Raw genomic sequence first — 22,051 nt, 5'->3', positions numbered from 1 at the left:
GGCAACGGGCTTGTGGCAAACTGACTTTGCGTACATGCAGGCATATTGTCAGTGACTGCTTTTCTGCGGCCTGGTGCTGGCAGATCTAGGTCTATACTGAATCTATCATACAATATGCATGGTTCATGTTCTTGACTGCTGCTTTTGTGCTGTAAGCCTTACTAGGAATGCATTTTGTAGACATGCTTCACCACACCAACAAAAATCCCCTTCACAGAAAGACTTGCAGTTCTTATTTCGCTGACTACATTTCAGAGGGGGGAAAAACAGTTGTGCATAACAATTATATCCTCTGGCCAAAGTTTGATCTCCATGTAGAACCATAAGTCTTGCATTGCAGTTGCCATCACGTCCTCCTTTTGGGTCAGATGGGTAAGGAGGATAGCAGCTGTCTGTTGGTGAAGGTTTTTCCTCTTGTGCAATGCTTAAACAATATATAGGATGAAATTAGCTACTAATGCATCTAGTGGTACTGATGCTAATTTCTTTACAGGAAAGGATGGTAGTCTCTTGTCTGCTCTTGCTGACGGAAAACAGTTCAGACCAGCACTGTTTGAGCGTGTGCGTGTCTGTGTGTGTGAGTAAGGAAGGGGTTCAGGTTAATAGGACAGCTGTAGCTCTTGTGCCTGAAGAAGTCAGTCACCATCAATGGACATTATATTTAAGTTGTATCTGAAAAAGAGAAGCTGTTCTATCTTAATAGCATTCCCATGAGAGTGAGTGAGATGATGTGGGGTATGTGAATGAAGTTAATGCTTGCTAGCACCTGGTGAATATTGTTATGATGCACATAAAACACTTTGGGAAACTCACTTTATGCAATAATTCCAGGTTGGGACTTATTTGCACTCCTTTCTTTAAAGTAAGAAATAAAAAATGTGAAATTCATTGAAGAAAACTGAATTACCAGTTTCATTTTCAATGTTCATACACATGCTAACAAGATATTAGCACTGCAATGAATACGACATCCCAGAAGGAAGCATAAAATCCTAGCAGTCTTCTGTGTGTTACGTCTCAGTTTCTAGAGGCCTGCTATCTTGCAAGATAATCTGCTGCCTGGAATACCAATTGTTGGTTCTAGCCACAGCCAGCAGTGAATGCTACACATGATGTCCCTTGCATCGTATGTTTGTGTATTTCAGCAATGGTGAGGTAGTCACTAATATAAAAATACCCCATCATTACACTTGAGAAAATATGATACTTAAAATGTAGGGTTTCTCCCTTGAAAGGCTAGATTGAAGCATGTGAGAAAATCATTTACTTTAATATGATTGCTATTTCATATTACAGAGCTAGCTAATAAAAATGCACAATGAGCTTGCTAATAGCTACTTATGTTTGCAAGTTATAAGCAGCAAAATCCCATTCATACTGGACACAGCAGAACATGCAGGTAGCTAGCTAGAAATCTTAATTACCGTCAACACTGCCACAAACATGCCACATTACAAGCCAACAGGTTAGAATGCTAACCTAAACTATCTTGAATAAAGCCACTAGCTAACACACTACTTATTCATTGTGATTAATGGGCAAACAACAGTCACCATTTAGAGGAAGCAAACTGTGCTACTGACCTAAGTACCTAGCTGGAACCCCTCACCCATGTGACTGCTTGTTGTTGTTGTTGTTGTTAAATGTAAGGCAATCAGTCAGTCAGTGGCTCTCTAAGGATGGCCTACCAGGCAGTCTGGCAAAAAGTACACCTGGGGTCTGAAAGACTGAAAATGATGGTGAAGTGCATCAAATTTAAACCACAGTTGTCCATTTGACAATTCAACTGACCAGTCCATTTACTTACATTCACGTTGTTTGACTGCTAGATTCACACAGAAGAGAGAAATTGCTTATGACCACAGTGATGAACTACAAACACTTCGTTAGTGATATTTGGGTAAGTACAAGTTGTCTCTCAATTACGATTCAGTATGACTTTTACAATTAATCTAAACTCAATATCTAAATTGTAAAATATTCATAAGGGTGCACAAAGATATTTAATTAGAAGATTACACTTTCTGTGTGTGTTTGGGCCAGTATAAAAAGATCTGTGAGGAAATAGACAGCTATATTATCATGTTAATTACAGACACCGCACACAGTTTCCTTAAGCTCACATTACCTTTAGACCTTGGGTCACAGAGAGGGCTGATCTAGAGATGCTTTTCATTTGTGATTTGTTCATGTATTTCAGAGCACCAGCCAACATGCTTCAGCAAAAAGTCACAACCTCAGCTGCATCAGTGTCAACACATGGCAAACAGTACATGTCGGTTCATACTGAGAAGGTGTACTTACGATCGGGTACTTCCAGCTTTAATAAAACTGTTGAGCAATTCTAACTAGACACAGATGCAATAATAATCAGCATTAATAAAAGGGCATACTTGTATAAAAAGAAAGGCTGTGTGTAGACTTGGCTTACACTGCACTCTTCTCCTGCAAATCTCCTACTGTGTTGGAATTATTGGCCGGTTGTGGCAATGATGGGGAGCCTACTGAGGCACATTAGAATGCTAATAGATGCAGCACGCCATCCTGCTGGAGACAATGTCCATACAGGCTCCGCCATGCGAGTTCAGCTGTAAAGGGAAGAGCTGTGTTTGACCTCCATGGTAAATGGCATAAACAACACTAAGAGGAGGAGAATCTGCTTTGTGTCTGAGAGTACCTGCAGAGCGGTTGGATTGTGTGCTTGTAGTCAACATCAGGGACTGGGTGGTCTATTAGAACTTCTCACTGCTGAATTTATACCACTGTGCTTGAGTTTCACAATTCAGCAGTTTATGTGAATGCTTGAAATACATGCATATACATACTGAAATATATAGACGCATGAATTTGAAATCTGCGTGTTGGCCTTCCGTCCGCTTTTTCAACAGTATTTAGCACAGAAGTTTTGTTCACTGGCAATCAGAGCACACATTCGAACGAGGAATATGCTCCCCTACAGATGGATGCAAGCTACTAAATCCGCTGCCAACGGCGTCGGCTGCTACACAGGAAAGAGAAAGCTGCACTCTCCTGAGAATGGCTTAGTCCATGTCCCTGTGCAATATCGAGATGAGCACATCAGCAGAGGAGCAAATAAAAGCACCAGACAATGCAAGGGGAAATTCTCTCAACCACACCAGAAATGAGGACCTCTACTTATCGAACTGAAATGAAGCTGCTGCTATGATGCAATTCAGTTGTTTAAGGAACAATAATAAAAAGTGAAGAGCCATTCCCAGCAAAGACCAGAGTCTCAAGTGCTTCTCGTTTGTTTTTCAAGTTTCAACCCTTTGTCCTGCTGCATGACCCCATGCACTTCCTTTATTTACACATTGCGCTATTTTATCCACTTGGCATAAAAGTTCCATATGATTCACACGCTTACTGTCCCCAGTCAAGTTTAAGAGACCCAAATTTGTAAACTTTCCTCTGCATCAGACTTTGATTAGACGATAAGCATGAATCACAAAGGCTAGCAGTTTCAACACAGCTCCACAGACCTCTCACAGACCACTCCACACAGCCCATACAATGGGAGCTAATCACTCCTATTCCATTTATGATGTTCAAATCTTCATTCAACACAGATTACGATGAGTCTGCTTCCAAATGTGGAAATATATCTAATGATTTCTGCATTTTGATTTGCACTTTTATTATTGGACCTTTGAATAAACATTTCATTGTCTGTTTTCAGCCTTATTTTCCCCCGATTTTTGTTCATTTTAATTGCTCATGACCCCAATGGAAAAAAAGGTGTATAAAATGATCGAAGGAAGTAATCAAGTGGCAAAAAAACTACAGTCAGATGAGAGTAATAGAAATTGCTAAACACCCAATTAGTAATGTACATTACATAACATTGTGTAATCTATAACCACTGGCCTTTGTTGTACCCATGTTAATGTACTTTAAAGATGTTTCCTGATTCCAGTCCTGTAGAGTCCCTGCACTGCAAAGCTTAGTAGTCACTAACATACCTGATTCAGCTCCCAGTTAGGATGATGTCTTATACATGTATTCAGTATAGTCATAAGAAGGCAAAATCCTAATTGAACTTCAAAATGTTTTTATAATGTAGACACAAATATCATACCGCATCTGAAGTACTCTATCTTCAGAATAATGTGATCCATATCAGATGAGCATTTCGGTCAAAAACATAAGCAAAACTAATCCAGAACAGGTCAGTGGCAGGTCAGAGTCATCTGTTGCAGTGATGAGATTAAGTTACATTATATTCACTTTGGAACAGAGTACTTAAAGAAGACACATGTCACTGGCCTTGTGTCTTATGGATCAATTAATCAGAGAGAATGTCCCAAGTTGCAACACTTCATCTTAGCTTTGTCGGAGCCTGAAAGACATGACAAGCCACTAAAAGCTGCTGGAGATGGCCAAAGCTTGGCCAGATTGCATTAGTGTTACGTGTGTCTGAAAGGGTGAAAAGGAGGAAAACAGGCCTTTGATGTAGTGAAATAAAAACACCCCGAAGCTTCGTTGCCTTTCAAAGCGCTGATCCGCACCACTCCATGGTTTTTTTTCCCCTTGACTGGAAATCTATGGCCGCATTATGCAAGCATTCGGTTTTCTTCTTTCTGAACCTCAATTTCCTACATGGTGCATGTAAATTACAAAGCCATAATTGGAAAAGAAAAAGGCCAAAACACACCTGATGCATCGACCAACCAAAAAACAAGAAAAGAGAAATTGATTTTGCAGTTATAATGAGGGGAGCTCAGAGGTAATATGCATAGGTGCTGTAGTTGTTTGGAAAACCCATAAATGCTTCCTCTGACATTCAAGTAATGAACAATAAGGGAGCGATTGCCCTATAAAGGAAGTGTTATAGGGAAAATCCTAATTAGCAATCACATGAAAATTTTTATATGGGCAGCTTGCTCCTGGACAATGCGACTGCTCAAACCTGAAAACAAGATTTTACGGTCAAAAACTTCAAAAATACTGAATAACAACAATGGACAACAAATAGAGATGCATCAGTGCTAAATTATGAGCCCTACCCACCTGAAGCCCTTCACAGGTCTTCAGCACGTATATTGATAAATTATGACCATAAAAGGTTAATGTGCAAAGACAATATCAGGACAGAGCTATCAGGAGAGTGAGCAAGACAGAGAGAAAGACAGCATGACCCAGAGAAGGTACAAGCGGAACAGCAGGGCTCATGGTCAGGGAAGCAGAGGTTAGGGTCAATGTTCTCTGATAAACTTTAGCTTTGTACACCTTTCTTCAGAGTGGCATGAAACGGCACCACTGTCAAACGGCAGTCCCTCGCAATCTAGGTCAATTGGATTGGGCAGTGTCAGTGCTCTTCCCAGCTGCATCAGGATCAGTCTGAAGTCCTTTAACAAGCATGCAGTTTCCCAGCTTGGGTCAGTATGGAAGATCTCAGATCTGTCCATCTAAGAGGAGTTCATTTATGAATCCATACATCAACCATCGAACCAAAGCTTTTGAAAGTGGAGTTATAGTTTAGATCTTATCCTTATACATCCTAATACATTTTCCTAGCAGACTTCAAATCAAAACAGGCCTACTTATAAATGAGAACTCCAATACACGTCTTGGAGGTAACACAGGTCAGCTGCTTTCTAATATCCATTAGCTGGGTAATGTTATAAATATAATGAAATGGTATACATTTAATGACATCTTAAGGAAGAGATGAGAGTAGCCTCTCAGAGGAATTTGACATGAAGCCGCTACATCCTCATTATTTCAATCAGGTTAATAGATAACAGAAAACTGATGATGGCATATAAACACTGTATAGAATAAACTTACTTTTGTAATGATATACAGATACAGTTTAATGCTTCATAACTTCATGTATTTAAATGTAAAATATTATGAATTACTGATACTTTTGTAGTGTACACCACATGCATACCAGTGTTATCAGTACTTTTGGCTGCTTGTCAGCAGCTGGAACCGGGTTACGGCTGTGCATCATGACCAAAGTTATGCTGAAAAACTAATTCAGTGATTCAAACATGCAATATGGATAAAGGGGGATTATAGTTTAGTCTGTACTTTGTCACAGGACTGAAATGTCTGCATTCCGTTGGCTGATGCTGGGAAAGGAGCATCATGCAAAAGAAGCATTACAGAACGGATGACGGAATGGTTAAGAGACACGTCTTACAGCTGATGCCGATGACCATCACCGCTAGTCAGGTCTGGCTGAGCGTGAGCGGGAGAGCTGAGGATGGCACATTCCCCCATGACACACACATGCACAGACGCACACAAAGAGGGAGAGAGAGAGCGAGAAAGAGACAGGGCCCTCTGTGTTTACACTGCTGTCTGCTCCCCTCCAGGCTGTGTGATGAGTAACATAGTGAATCCCTCTATTTTTTGCACGCTAACCTTAGGAACGCAGCCACTTGCAGACGTGGTGTGGACTGACACAGTAATAGCCCACCTTCACAGCGCTGTGCTCAAACCCAGATCATCCATGTTCATATTGTTCCTTCTGACCCATAAATGAGGGACATACCTGGAAATAGTCCATCCAGCCCTTGGTCCAGCCCTTTGTTACGGCTGGGCTCTGGGACAACATGGAAGATACCGACAAGCCAGAATGTAACATTTCACTCCTGTAACATTTCACTGCTCCTCACTTTCTTTACCATGCAGAGTAACACTTTCTTTTTTCTTTTTTTTTAAGAAGTGGACCCCCCCATTCACTTTGTAAACAGGAAAAGGAGGCTTGGTGTACAGCAATTTCCTCCCTTATTGTCACTACTGCACATCTTACGGACTCAACCAATCTGATAGCATTTATGAAGCAATATCCACTAACCTTTCCATGAAGTACAACCTATCTGCCCCTGCTTCAGGAAGAGCATTAGCCGCTATGCCTCTGAGGGTTACTGGAATTGAATGGGAGGGATATTTATATAAATGTCAGCTAATTTCAGGGTTCCTCCAGGGCAGGACAGCACAGGGCAGTGCTCCTTGTTTCAGGAAGAGAAACATCTGACCCACCTGTCTCAAAATAGTGTACCAGGCAATCAGTGAGCTCTAGCTAGCACACAGCCCTTCTCTCGTCACGTTTCTGTTGGGCAGTAAATCAATTCAAGAGCGGAAACTGGGGGTTGTTTTCGCCGACAATTCTCGAGTTGTTTTTAACGCATTTAACAATGCTAGGTGCTCACTAAAAACAACGCATAGAGTATGTTCCTGATTGTGTTATGTAACCCAGGACATCATCTCTGGACACATAAGGACATTTTTTCCACCCAGACAGCCTCATAAGAAAAATATTTTATAACTGGAATTGTTACTAATGTCCAGGAAACCAAAGAGTTTTGCTTAAAAGGAGCAAAAAGAGTGATTCCATAAACGAATTTAACTCTCTCCAGGACAGACAGGCTGAACAGCTATTGTGGAGTATGCGTGGATAAATCATATGTCAGTACTACACAAATCCAAGGATGGAAAATGATAGGGCACACAGAAGCCCAGCTGGTCTTTGCTTAAACAAAATCAATCACACATATGGTGGGAGCATCTGAGATGCTCAGAAACCCTGATATTTCATTAAATGCAGATCTATTCAAGTTCAATACGTATCAATCAACATGTAAATCAGCCCTCTGTCTAAATCAGTTTGTTCTTTGATCAGCGACATTTGTAATTCCTCGCTGATTGTTTTTTTCGCTTTTGTCCAAGTTATGAGATGTGGAATTCTGGAAATCTTGTTTGGAACAACTAGCTAAGGAGGCTCCTTCCCATCCCTAGATTAACAGTTTGATTTGGAGTTTTACTGCCAGTAACACCACAGCCATTCATGGTCTGGAGTCCACAAATGCTGCGAAGGGACTTCTCCCTGGCTCTCCCTGGCCAGGAGCTTGGATTCTCTTCTCTAGTCCAAGCAAGAGTTGTAAGGTTTATCCTGCCAATTCAGAGTAATGCTAGCCAATTGTGGCTGTCTATTGGATCACAGGAATTACAGTTAGCACTTTCCTCTAAGCACATCCAGCTGAGGTATAATGATGTGTGAGTTCACAAAGAGCCTGAGGCAGCATGAGAGAATGAGCAGCAATTAACAATGAGAAGAAAACTGGTTAGAAAAAAACAAAGCTCTAATTTAAATAAACAAATAAACCTTTCTGACAGCCATCAGATGAAACATGTATGTTATTTTCCACTCCAAGACATGTAACCATATTATATATATATATATATATACACATGCATATATCTATACACACACACACACACACACACACACACACACGTGTGTATATAAATATAACCATACCTTTAAAAATGCAGTCCTGATTCAAGCATTCAGTGAGACAAACTGTAATCGGCATAAAAGTGGCCGTGAAACCCTGGCTGATCTGTTTTCTGTCTCCAGGATACAGTTTTATCTCTGAAATAAATGTTTTAGTAAGGTCTCTTGGGATAGTTTGAGTGGCTAGCATACCATTACACATTATAAATAGTCCTGATTGCATATATCTGGAGATAAACAAATTCCTATTTTGGGTGCAGTTACGTCTCACCTGGTTAATTTTGCCCACTTGTTCTTTCAAAGTTTACATTTCCAGTGCCAATTTGCTGTGCTACTTTCTTTAAATCACTGGACTCCAGGGGCCATCCCCCACTTACAGTCATTCAAAGCAGTCATTAATCTGGTAAACTGGGGCAATAGGTATATCTGACAACACGTGAGCCATGCAAAAAGATCGGAAGATCACACAGGAGTGTGGAAATGAAAAGCCACCAACAAATCTAAACAAATTTCTCTAGGAGGAATTTGAGAGGAGAAATCCAGATCTGTAGAACTAATCCAAAGTGAAGATGGTTTCTCACAGGCATCTGGCAAACCTTATTCTGTTCCTCAGCCATGCTCTAAGTCACTGTCTGCAGCTAGAGCATGACAAAGCAGAAAAATACAAAAGGGGCTTCATTTTTACTGAAACAAAATTCAAAAACTCCAATGAAAAGATTTATTTCCACAAAAAAAAAAAAAACTAGGCAGGTTTTCATGATGGGTTCCTAAAGAATATAACCACATTTATAAAACACTATCAATGCACTCCTCATCATCATTTAAGATATAAATGTGTTATAAAACCAGCTTCTTTGGCCTTTAATAGCAGTAACAGCTGCTAATATCGTACATTAACGAGTGGAGAACAGATGTGCGTGCAGTTGTTGTGTTGGACCTGCCAACCAAATTAAAAAATCTAATGCAATGTTTTAGAGACTTATAAGTGACAATCCAAGATGGGATTTGACAGAAAAATCTTCAGTTTAACGATGGACCTCGTTTAGAAAAATAACCTAACCCCAAGTTTGAGTACATGGAACAACTGTTATCACTACCAACAACATGTATCCAATCTAAGCAACAGTAGTTAAGATTCATCACCTGCAAAAACAGTAGATTCCTAATTGTGATAAAATCTGCAGATATCTGAATTGCACAGCTCCTACTTCCTGTACTACTTCCTCTCCTGTTCACAGGAGAGCACTCGAGACCACCAGATATGACGGAAAGTCACCTGAGAGCACTTCTTGGAAATCAACAAAGGGACCTGAAAAAACGGTAGCTGTTCTGCTCTGTCACTAAGTGTAGAAGGTTAAATTCAGCATGGCTGTCGGCAAAGCTAAAAGAAGCTTCAGGGTACAGGTGGGAGCCCAATTGGTGACCCTCACCTCTGGCCTTTTTGGAGATCATACTGGAAGAGTAGAAAAATACCCACTGTTGGAGCGCAACATCTGTTATGTTTATTGGTCAGGTATCTCGATCTCCTAGCAGAGCTGTTCATTTCATTATCTCTAATACCAATCTGTTTTGGTACATTCATCTACAATAAAACCTCCTGGGTAATAATCCAAAAGTAGCTATCATTCGTCAAGACTAAATACACAACAAAAAAGCACATCCACTACTAGCAAAAATGACTGAATATCAAAAGGAGAAGTCATATGCTGACCACCTCCAATAAAAACACCTTATTACTTCTTTCAAAACAAACAATGAAAAACAATGTTTTATTTTCTGTGTGCAAGCACTGAATGTTGTCTTAGACATGGTTTTTAGGAAGCTTTCCATGCATCAAACCCCCATCCACCCTGTGAAATTAACCATTAAACCTAATAACGCACAGAGCGCTGCTCCAGCTGTTGCCACATCTTTGTAAAAGGTCATCGACGGCAATAAATATCTTGTTTCTTCCCCCCCCCCATCAGAAGGTCCAACAAATGGTCCTATGAGAAACCATGCATCCAGCCCCCCCTTCCTGCTAGGCTCAGCCTGCAAGCAGCAGGTCCTGTTGATATCAGCGCTGTTGAGATCATTGAGCTCTGGCCAGTCCCTCATCCAGATGAGAACATACCAAGCAGACATGTGGTTGCTTGCCCTTCACCAAGCCCTTTAGCTCAAGCCCCAGCACTCATCTCCACTCTGCCTTGGATACGGTTAAAGGAATTGGGACTGACATGGGAGTACATTGCGTGTCACAAAAGGAGTGAGACTGTATTTGGATAAATGCAAACCTTGTGCCCTTGTCATTTTTACCAGGACCAGATGATGCTATTTTGAAAACTGATTTTTGGGTTCCTGATTTAGAAGACAATCAAAACATTTAAAGGAAAGGTTGCCGGTAAAATATTCTTTTGTTAACAATGGATATCCATATTGTTTCTCTACACAATGGATGGTTACACTGAAAAAATAAAAGAAGAAACAACTGATAATGGCCCCATGACAAATCATGACTGTTCATTGGAACGTACACTACTATATTTATAAACTGACTCAACACTACGAGTAAGGAGGAGTGTGATCTGTCATATCCCAGTTTCCTGCATTCATTAGACCACCACTTTGCAACCAGGCCAACTCCAATTTAGGACAACCCACCCAGAGCACTCAGTCTTACAAATAACCTCCTTAAGTTGACTGCTTTCAAGGTTGGAAGAACCAGACGTGGGGGGGAATATGCCTTGAAGCAGATTCCAAAGGCGTTCACGTTTGGACATGCTCCATGTGCTCTTAAACACAGCCACGGGGTCAAAGCATAGAATATTTCACTATCAGATCCATTTGTCTGACATCAAATCAAGTTCACTGTTGTCTGTACTGACTGAGCCATCTCTGAATGTAAAACCCTCAGTTCATATGTCTGCTGACAACGAAAGCAAGAGACAGCATGTAAATCAAGCCAGGCCGTTATTACTTCCAATTGTTGGCTGTCTCCATTAAGTTGATGGACACGGAATTTTTGCTTTGCTTTTCTGCTTCTAGTCCAGCCAAGAGCCCATGACATATCAGCAACATCAAGCAGACGAAGCTACGACAAACTAAAAGGTCATTACAAATTTCACAGATCATGGAGGTTCTCTTCCAGTTACAGTAGCAGAACTTTACAAAGTCTAGTATATTAACAAAAATTAAGATCCAGTCCTACAGCACACAAGAATGCCTGTGAACTGTTTATTAAAAAGCCCTACACATTTGCCAGCAAAGATATACAGATCATCAAATATTTTACCACTTAAAGTAGCCAATTCATTTTTAAAATCATAAAAATGTGTAATTTAATGCAATATAAATGATGAAGATTCTATAAAATACATAACTAACTATATCTGATTTAGCAAGCGCCATAAACTAACAAAGAGAAGAAGAAAAAGTGTCTGAAATGCTTATAGGTCAGTCCAGACTACCTCATGTCAAGACTCTCTTCTGTAAATTAATCTAAATCAGATCATCAATCTTAAATACATAATTGAGACATAAGAGAAAAACGCTGGGTGTAGTCCAACAAAGAAACGATAAATCTACGGCCCTTCACCTACTGTGGAAAACACCTGGCTGTAAATCCCACACTGACTGAAAAATACAAATATTCACCATATTAGGTTTGAATTCTTGGCACTACTATGCAGAAGTATACTTTCTGCAAAGTACACAGGGCTGTTTTATATTTGCCCCGAGAAATTTTAGGATGTATGCAATTTTCCACTAAACGTTTGAAGTAAATAACTCCTTTAGCTCCATTAGCAAGGCCTCTATATAGCTGTAATCCCACCATTACCAAAAGGGAGGCAGTCTTTGGAGAAAAACACATTTTTGTGGTGGGTTTGAGGATACATAACAAGCTCAAAAAGGATGCATCCAGTCATTTTGAGTCTGGACTAGGAAAGTGATATCGAACAGTGCACTCCACTAAATGCCTAGTTGCATGTTAAAACATCAAATAAAAGGACCAAATGCATTGCCGATGAAAGTATATATATAAAAATATATTTTTAAATTAATTTAGAAAAAGAAAAGAAATCTACCCTATTAATATTTGCAATTATGTCATCGTGTGAAACTGCCTGGCCTTTAGAATAATTAGAGTCAACGTGTTGCCAAACAATCAAAGCGCTGGAAGCCATTTTCTGCAGGATATAGAGGATAAGTTAGCAAAGAGACTAATCTCAGTCTGTGTTTTCACTCCAGACCTCCTCAAATTTCCCACTTTACCATTTCCCACAGATTGGAAAACAGCCTATGGAGACTGACGTAAAGGTTAAGGAGACGCATGCGGTCGAGGAGCTGACTGAGGCGAACTGGACAAAAAAGATAACGTGACGGTATGCACTGTGCTTATGCAACAGAGGGAATGAAAGTTTATGTAGTGTAGCGAACCTGAATCAACAAGCTCATGTTAAACATCTTGGCTGTAAACCTGCTAATAATAAGCAAAACAAGAACGCATTCACACATTTTTTGTTACATGTTACATTTCTGACGGCTAACAAAACCCGTATTTGGCTGTAAATGCCAGGTTTCGGTGAGCCTTGGTTGTAGGCTGTCCGTGGCAACCAAAAGGTGCAGACTGTGTATTGGCTTCTGCAGTGCTGTGTGAACAGCCCCACGCTGACTTACGTTGATGTCCAAGCTGCAGAGACTGAGCGAGTCTACATCCCGCCGTCTTTGTTTCCGCTTCTTCTGAGAAGACAGAAAAAGACAACATTTTTATTTTATTTTTTTTTAAAAAAAACACCGATGAATACAAACATTACATCCAGCACAGCTTTCCGATGCGTGTCAGCATGGGTGTGTGTTTACATTTGTTTTCATCGTATAATAAAGCAAACCATGAGAGGGAAAGCTGATGTGGCCCTCCCGCTTCTCCACACAATCACACGACTTCGATCTGAATTGGCCTGATTCAGATATGAACAGTCAAAATTCACAACTCGGTGTGTTTGAGGTTCCACTGGTTACTCTGGGTGCAGGGTTATGTAATAAGGAGCAAAGAGACATCGGTGTAAATGGAACTTGATGAATATTGACATCTGCAAACCGAGGCCGAATAACATATTTCGAAAGAGACAAAACACATCTGGGAGCACGGTTAAAAATGCACTCAAAGTTAACTAAAATACACATTTGGTTTCAATTAATACCAAATTGCATAGTAGAATAAGCAGCCCCTGGAAGTTAATAAAACTGCCTACGTTTCACATAAATACAAGGTGTCTGGACACTAATGGAACATTCCAAAACTCTGGACGCATCAAAACCATAATATATTTATGGTAACATCTGATTGTAAATTTAATGACCCACCGTCTTTATAAGGCCCCCCTCATCACTCTGCTCTCAAAACCAGTTGCTGTTCAGCTCATTAACAGAGCTGTTAACTAAACTGATACCATCCGCTATTTCCTTTTGCTTGGGACTAGAACACAAGGATCTTATGTTATTGTTGCTGCCCAACTGTTTACTCTCCATGGCAACCTGGTTTCCCCAGCACTGAACAGAGCTTAATTTCTGCATCCCGCTACTGGTCTGGCTGAGCGGCCAAGCCACGGTCAGGTTGAGGAGATGAACAATGGGTGGAGTGAAGCGTGGAAAGAGGGGTCAACACCTGGTTACCTAAGCGAAGCCTTGGGGGCATACATTTGCACGCATGAGCTGTACAGACTTGACATGAACAGCATGTTAGCATAATTCTCGGATGTCCGCACCATGTACCATATTTGGGTCCACCAGTGCGGCCATGTTATAAGTAGTTCAGATGTTTGAACTGGTCTGCATTGAGCTAATTAGGTCATAGCATCATCAGTTCCTTCTAGGGTGTAAAAATCTGTGTAAGATCGAGAAAAGGGAAGCGGTTTGCCTAGTTCACCTTCACCCACATAAGATGGGAAATGTTTGTCTGTTTCTTTTATTCTCAAGTTGCAGAGGTTGTAGGCTGGAAATTCACCACCACCACAGGGCAAAAAAAAAAAAAAAAAGACGACAAAAAAAACCAAAAACCATTCATTCAAGATGAAAGTGGAGGTCTGTATCTGACACTCAAAGAGTCAACAGCCCAGATCTTTAACCTGTGTGAGGGAGAATCATGGGTTAACAAGTTTAAGTGAAAGTGAAATTTTAAAAAGACAGAGACCGCAGAAAAACACAGCCGCAGAAAAGCCCCGTCTTGCGGATAACACTGAAGGCATGTCAGACCAACTATAGGAATATACTTTTCCTCTCCTTCCAGCCTTTTTAAAAGGCCGTAGCTGCACATTCCGGCCTTGTGAACTCACCATAACCGCAGTCCAGGTGTGAAAATGGGCACAGCTCGCGTATCGTAAAAATATGTCCCACTCCTATACATCAGTGTTGTACCTCTGGCTGCTGATTCACTACTGGATTCGCCACTCACGCCCTTTTTCTGCCGTTTTAACATCTGTGTACAGTATGCCCCGACACTTCAACATTCACCACCCACCTGGAGCACGGAGCACACACACGGCGCACGCACACGCAGTGAGGCCAGGCCCTCAAGCCAGAAGTAACTGACAGGACCCAGGGAGTCTCAGTCTAAGTGGACTGCTTCCATTTAAGCAAACATTCCTCCAAAGAGCTTGGGGCACATGGCTCAGCTCCCAGAGATCAGTTTAGAGAGTCATCTGCTCCACAGGTTCTACAGATTGCCTCCCATAGCCTTTCAGCACTAAATTTGCCCCAGTTTATCAAGACCAGGTGAAGTCATTTGGTGTAGATGGCACTGCAAATGGCTTAAGGTAAAATACGGTCCTGCAATTATACTGGAATTTGTGTTATTCAAAAACAAAATGAATTGGTCTAAATGGTTAAAAGCAAGCTAGTTTCTTGATAGGTCTCTTCCTAATGGGACAAACTTATATCAAGATGGGATAATTCTGTATCTAACCCTAGATCATGACATCTCAGCCAGTAGTGAATCCAAACATTCCAGTCAGGAAGGTAGGAACAGCACCCCAGTGTTGTCTAGGAATGTCCTGAGACCCATCAGTGCATGTCAATTTTTAAGATGACACTGTGACCTTCGTCATTTGTTAAGATAACACAGCACTCTGGGTTTCTTTCCCTCTCACTCTCTGTCTTGACGTGTCTCCTCCAGGGGTGATCATGGGAGGTGAAGAGGACAGCAGAGCAGGTGCAGACAGAACACTTCCTCTTCAGGTTGACAGATGACCATGCGCCTTCTCTCTCGGTTCCTCCTCAAAAGGTCTGGGAGTGGGTTCTGTTCTCACAGATGGGGAGAATCTCCTTGTGTCTAAACCTTTCAGGGGCTGGTCAGTTTCTCTTTCAAATGAGGTTCCGTGCTGAGCCAACTCGACTCATTTCAACTCAAGGAAAAGCCTCTTTTTCGGTCAACCTTTTGGTCTAAGCATGAAGAAATAGAAATCTCATTGAACTCTTTCAGTCAAGTCTGTAAATGAAAGCAAACGGTAGTCATGCATCATCCTCCCTGAGGAATACAGCTATCACTCAGGCAAAGTGATCTTCTATATTCAGTCACATCAAAGCTTGCTTGACCTTAGCAAGGACCTTTGCTCATCTCCCTGGAGCACTGTCCGTCAAAGGAGTCAAGGCCAGGGCTGAGCACCCACTCTAGTGTCCAAGTCATGAATACAAATGGTTTATTGTATTTTGAGTAGTTAATGCAGTTTCTCAAAATCGTTAGTTACCAGACTAAGCATTTGTTAAACATGCTGAAAAGTGTAGGTGTTGGTCTTGCCACACACAACCTGTGTGCACCTTGCTTTGTCTTCCACAGAACAACAACAACAACAACAGGAAATTTTTGAGCTTTCATGTTGGAATGTGCTGTTGTGTCTATACAATGAATAGGAAGTTGATGCTGTTCACTTGGTCTAGGTGTAAACAGTCCATGCATTCAATCCTTTGGTTCCCCTGAAAACGCGAATCCGACTAAAGTGCTAGCCTGATTCGCAACTGAAGTAGATAATCTTCCCCTCTCCCCAAGTTTATCCCACAACAGGGAGTGACAATAGTTACCAAAATCAGAAATCAGAAATATTTTGTTACTGCAATTTGGATCCATTTGCTGTTACCCAATTTGCCAGGTCTGCCACCCAACAATACCTGTCAACAGTGGTCCTGTGGTCAGAAACCCATCAGTGCTGAACAGAGGGTGGCTGGCAAACTGTGCACAGCATCAGATGGACTACAGTCTGGAATTTCACACACATAATGTGACCTATAAAATATAAAAAAAATATATCACCTATCAAAATGCAAGTATGAGGTCGGTGTTTCTGATAAAAGTGGCTAGTGGGAGTAGCTTCCCATTCAGTTGGGTAGTTTACAGGACAACTTGCACTTTCGCTCCTGATTACATAACAGCATGACTACCAATCTATTAATTAATTAAAGAGCAACACTTGAGTAAACTGACGAGAATGTTGGAATAAAACAGTGGTAGCCGCCTAAGGAATAAAGGAACAGGAAACTAAAGGAACAGCAAAGCAAAGGAAAATGTGTACTCATACCAAAGCACAAAGCAAATTCATGTTAAAAATATATAAACTCATAAATTACAATGAGGCTCACAGGGTTCATTGCTTCGAGGGTGAATTAGCTGTTTTTACAGGAGACACTTTTCTAAAATGTGACCCATGATAAATACTTTGACAAACTTAAATCAAAGGTTGGTTGCATTTGTGCAATTTACCTGTTACTGACCAAGCCAAGGGGGCATGAAAGAGACATTTATATTTGTACACAACATGTAAAAAAAAATGTATAGATGTTCCTGCTACTGCCTACATGCACTCAGAGAACAAAATGCAACCTCATTATTAAACCCAGAAGAGGCAAATTATCCATAAACAGAATCCATACAAACAAACAGACAATACCAGTTTCATAAGAGTTTAGTAAACCAAATTAAGTCTCATCAAATACTGTATTGAGAACCAGTGGCTCTAACTCAGTTATATACCCACTTCAGGATCTCTTATTTTGCATAAACATTTAAACAGGGCTTAACAAAATAAATAGGGATCATTCATAATATAATGCTCGTATTTTAAGCAGGAAATGTGCAGAGCAGCACATCAAACTGTAAACTGTGTGCTCTTACTTAAACCGAACAAATGGCCATAACCACCTTTAATACTAGTAGCAGAGTTCTTGTGGTGATCCACTGAGTTATGGAGTGACCACTCACCTTATGATGCACGAAAAGACAGCATCCCATCATTAGGAACCACTCTGACGTTCCTCACTCCCAAATCGCCTAAAGTTCACGTTGGCAACTTTCCCCTGTGGGCAACCCACTGTTACCGAGGCTCAAAACAACCAGTCTAGTTCTTGCACATCTGTCAGCACAGGACACAGCGAGGTAACTGTGCACGCACGCACACACACGCGCGCGCACACACACACAGACAGGCCTTGTGTACGGCAAACAGGATGTGCGAGAGGGGAAGCTACATCAGTGCTAAATCGGGCCAGAGCAAAAACCATGCTCATAGACAACCCGCCGGTTTGTGTTTGTCACAGAGTGGGTGGCGTCAGAAAACCCCGAGTCCAGAAAAAGGCACCCTGAAGGCAAGGGAACTTGTCCCCTGCCCTGTGTCTCATTAGCATTACCTTAACACTGCTCCAGTGCGAGCACCAAGTTAGACTGGCCATCTGATTAAACAAAGAAAGCAACTCCATACCAGTGCAGTGCAAAAAAAACCCCCCCAAAAAAACAAAAAAACCCCACACCTTCCATATAATAGATAAGCTATAGTATTGCTCAGTCTCCTACACTTAAAGGAACATGTTCATTGTTCATTTGAAAAGTAAACACAAATGTAGACCCAAAGCCAAAGTAAATAAATAAGTAAATGCCAAAATTTTCAAACTAAAATGCTGTGTGATTATAACACATTTTCTGGTTAGTAGCTGATGTGTGCTTGATGTGTGCTCATAAGCGCAGGAAGGTGGGAAATCCCTGTGAAACACACTTCCTGGAAACGAGGCAGTTTCCTGCTCACACTTCCTGCATGAGAGTTGAGGACCTCAGGAGGTGCTGAATTATTTTTGCATATGCCTTTCACTTGTGTCTTATTCAGAAGGTATACATAATGACAACCTTACCACAACAAGCTAGGAGTGTAGGGCATGGCATGGACTACAAAGTAGATAAAAACTTCTGGCTCACGAAATCTACATGGTTTGGAAACTCGTGAATAGTCATAGGAAATCATGAGGGCAGTGATTCATAGTTGTTCTTTATGTTAATAGTTGTTTTGAAGTATATACTCCAAACAAGTGGCATATGACAAGCAAATTTGCTTTTAACATGTTTATCAAAATTGTAAAACAGTATTAACTAAATACCTACAGTTTGTTTTGATTACTTTAGAACACTCAAATCAATAAAGAATTTTTTAGTTTTTAAAATGATCAGGTCAGAACTTCAGACCGCTAGCTACATCCTTTTGACGATGCAAAAATAAATGATCCCATCTCTGGAGGATCACTTGCAAAAAGTACAAACAGTGCAAGCAGGTAAACCAAACAGCTGCATGTCAGAACATGTTTCTACTGGTTGAGCCTTACAGATGAAATGCCCTGCCCTGCCCACTGTAGATACTCTACTGCTCAGCAATAACCTGGAGACATGTTGTGTCACTAATAGTGACAGGTGTTGTCTATACAATAGCAATCATGTTAGGTGTGAAACCATGAAACAAACATTTCCGCATGAAATTAATCACCAAGATATAATATGTACATGTTTCCATGTTTCCTAAAATTCACAGAACCGTTATCTGTGTACAAAAAAAAAAAAAAAAAGATGATATTGATGTATCATGTTCGTGTGTGTAAAATACCAGTCATTGGAGTGACAGACTTACAATACAGTACACCGGACAATAACTACTAAATGGTTTATTTATCCACATCATGGAACATGATCCTATATTTAGATTTAGAATGCTTTAAAAATGCATTAAAATTTACAGTATTTCTTCAGTCATTTTGGTTTTGAACACAATGAAAATATTGGTGTGTGGTACCAAATATTTGCACCTTGTCAGCAGGACTTAAAGATTCCTTTTATAACTTTTCTACAATTCCAGATGGCAGCCATCTTTATAATTGCTTTGGTCATATTCCATATGAAATATTCACTGTTGCAGTAAGATGATTATCTGTGTGATTGGGGGCCATGTAATAGTTTCCAGGTGTTGAGGCATCCACACCTACCCACGCTGAATCTATTATTTGACTCAAGGATGTGAAGAAGACTGACTGACTGGAAAAAAAATATATCAGTAGCACAAGAGGTGCTGCTGCATATTCTGGTCTCTCAGTAAGATGCAAATAAAGTCTAAGGCCTATCCTGCATTGGTTGGAAAACTGAGAAATGAGAATTTTGTGAAACCACCACAATTGAATAAGAAATTTAAGTGGAAGGACCAGTCAAAAACAAGTCCTGTAAACCCTCAAACCTGAGAAACAAAACACTCAAGAAGACCATCAAAAATGGTCAACTATTTCCTTCCTCAAAACACTCTTGGTTATCTTGGTCATGGGTTCAGACGTGTGGATCTAATTTTGAAGCATAATAAAACATGAAACCAGTAAACAGCTGAACCACAGTGTTTGTTTACAGATTTGGGATCTTGCCTGTATGGATACCATTTGTCAGAAGACACTTCAAATAAAGGCCGATGTCGGTTTGGTGCTACATTTGATTTGAAGCTGCATGCTAAAGACTTTCTTTGCATAGATGTTATAGTTATACAAACACATAACACAACAATCCAAACTGTGTTTGGGTCTTGGTTTTAGAATGTCGATTTGTTTCGTTGGTAGGCCCCCACCATTCATGCCCTAAACCACTTTATCACGAGAGAGCTTAATCAGAGACAGGAAGCACTGGGGGCAATGGAGAAAATGTTCCCTAACAAATGTAGTACCAGGCTTGCTTAAAAAGTACACAAAGTAACATTCATACAAGTGAATATTTCCATGGAAAACAACATAGCAACTCATTATGCCATGCACAAAAACATACAAACCAACACTTTCAGAATTCACATCTATTAGTGAGTCACCCTAACCCTTTGGCAGCTTAACTACTGAAGAGGAAACCTGTGCAGAGAAACAGATTGCCAAAAAAAAGGCAAATATATGCATTCTTGCTAATCCTCTTGAGTTAATTTCTGTTCAAATGTATTCCGAAGTAAACAATCCATAGTGCAGCAAGTGACTCTAAAAACTTTAAATGAAGACTTGAGGGCTCTCTCTTAGTTTTCCCTCTGTATACAACCCTATACAGGGCTCATGTGAAATGCTGGCAGGAAAAATCATGTTGTGTTATGGATTTAAGTGCGGCTGGCCCGGCTTGCCTCATCTCCATTGCAGACCTTTGTTAAAGATGGGGCCAATTCCTTCCCAGTTGCTGGCAAATCCGTAACATGAAGGACAAAGTGTTCTTGCCTTTGATGGCAAGCCAGGCAAGAGGAACAACGTCCATGAGGGAGCAAGATGGACAAGCCCAGAGAAGTATAAGCAAGCCCGGAGACCGACCTTCTCCAGCTGTCAGACGAGAGGCTCTCCTGCCAAACTCGGCAGAAAGGAAACCAAACCCTAAACCAAAAGCACTTTGGACATGTGACTCAGATCAGGCAAGTCTTATCAGTGATTGGTCATGAAAAAGAGGGCTGAAAAGATTAACTGAGAGTCTGGTGGTGTAAGAAGTAAACAGATGCATGACTATACAAGAGTTAAGAATAGCTTTCAATGGATTTCTTTATCCTTTGGCAAATTAAGCATTTGAAGGTTAGGGGTAGGGAAATAAAATCATGAGAACATATATTACATGAATTTACAGAATAAATCACCGAAGAACTGAAGGTTTAAGGAGCCTAAACCTGAAAATAAGAAGTTCCACTGATTTTAGGTTTGGCGCTATTTCAGTAAAAATAATTAACAGAGCTCTTAATTTTTCCCCTCTGGCTAAACCAAAACAAACCTTGGCAGTGGTACACAATACAAAAGATCTTTTTAGTTTTCTGATATTTTTAGATATCTGATATCCTCAAGGCTCTTTCACCAAAGTAAATCAGCATCAGCTAAGAACGATGTATTAGTATGCATCCTGCTAATCCAAATAGGAAGGCCATGAAACTGGGAAATCATAACATACGAGGTACAGATGAGAAAGCCTTGATCCTTGTATGGAAGCCATGGTAGAAGATGGGCCTAACTGTAATTTACTCATTAACAACAGATACAAATGTTTAGTGGCAGCTGTTTGTTGGGTGCAGGTCAGAGCAAGACACCAGATTACACTTAGTTCCTTCTAAAGACCATAAAAGAGGATAATGGTCCAAATGTAGGTAGATATAAACTAGTAATCTCAGATTAAGACTTGCTTTACATAGATAAGAGCTCCTTAAGAGATGAAGTAGACCTGAATTACAAAAATATACAATTATATACAATTATAAGATATAGTTCTTTAATGCAAATAGTCTGTACTAATCATATTTCAGCTATTAAGGCCAAGGACTTTCTATTCTAAACACTACCTTGACATGCATTGATAACTCTTCCAAGGCACAACATAAAGCTATTCCTCCATCCGACATATCTGAAACGTCAAAATATGTAGACAAGATATGTAGACACTGTCAAAATATGTAGACAAGACAAGGCCACCTAGGGGAGGACTCAGATTTGTTGGGGTCACATTTTGATAATGTGCTCTGTTGGCAC

General features: G+C 40.5%; 1 protein-coding gene across 4 annotated transcripts in view; it reads right to left on the bottom strand.

Annotated features, from left to right (window-relative positions):
* The window catches only part of arhgef3 (Rho guanine nucleotide exchange factor (GEF) 3), a 54,913-nt gene that overhangs the window by 18,473 nt on the left and 14,389 nt on the right, over positions 1 to 22,051 (bottom strand). The window contains exons 1-2 of one of the 4 annotated variants that reach the window (XM_027001892.3): positions 17,496 to 17,675; positions 12,926 to 12,988 (exon numbers count right to left, since the gene is read on the bottom strand). In XM_027001892.3, coding sequence (XP_026857693.2) covers positions 12,926 to 12,988; positions 17,496 to 17,528 — 96 coding nt within the window. In that variant the 5' untranslated portion in view covers positions 17,529 to 17,675. Of the gene's footprint in view, positions 1 to 12,925; positions 12,989 to 17,495; positions 17,676 to 22,051 lie in introns of those variants that run through there. The other 3 variants (XM_027001894.3, XM_027001889.3, XM_027001890.3) reach the window with 3 other exon arrangements.

Source organism: Electrophorus electricus, chromosome 22 (genome assembly GCF_041902795.1).
Source record: "Electrophorus electricus isolate QZ-2024a chromosome 22, ASM4190279v1, whole genome shotgun sequence".
Taxonomy (NCBI): Eukaryota; Metazoa; Chordata; class Actinopteri; order Gymnotiformes; family Gymnotidae; genus Electrophorus; species Electrophorus electricus.
Note: the sequence above shows the minus strand (reverse complement) of the source record. Positions and strands in the feature narration are given on the sequence as shown.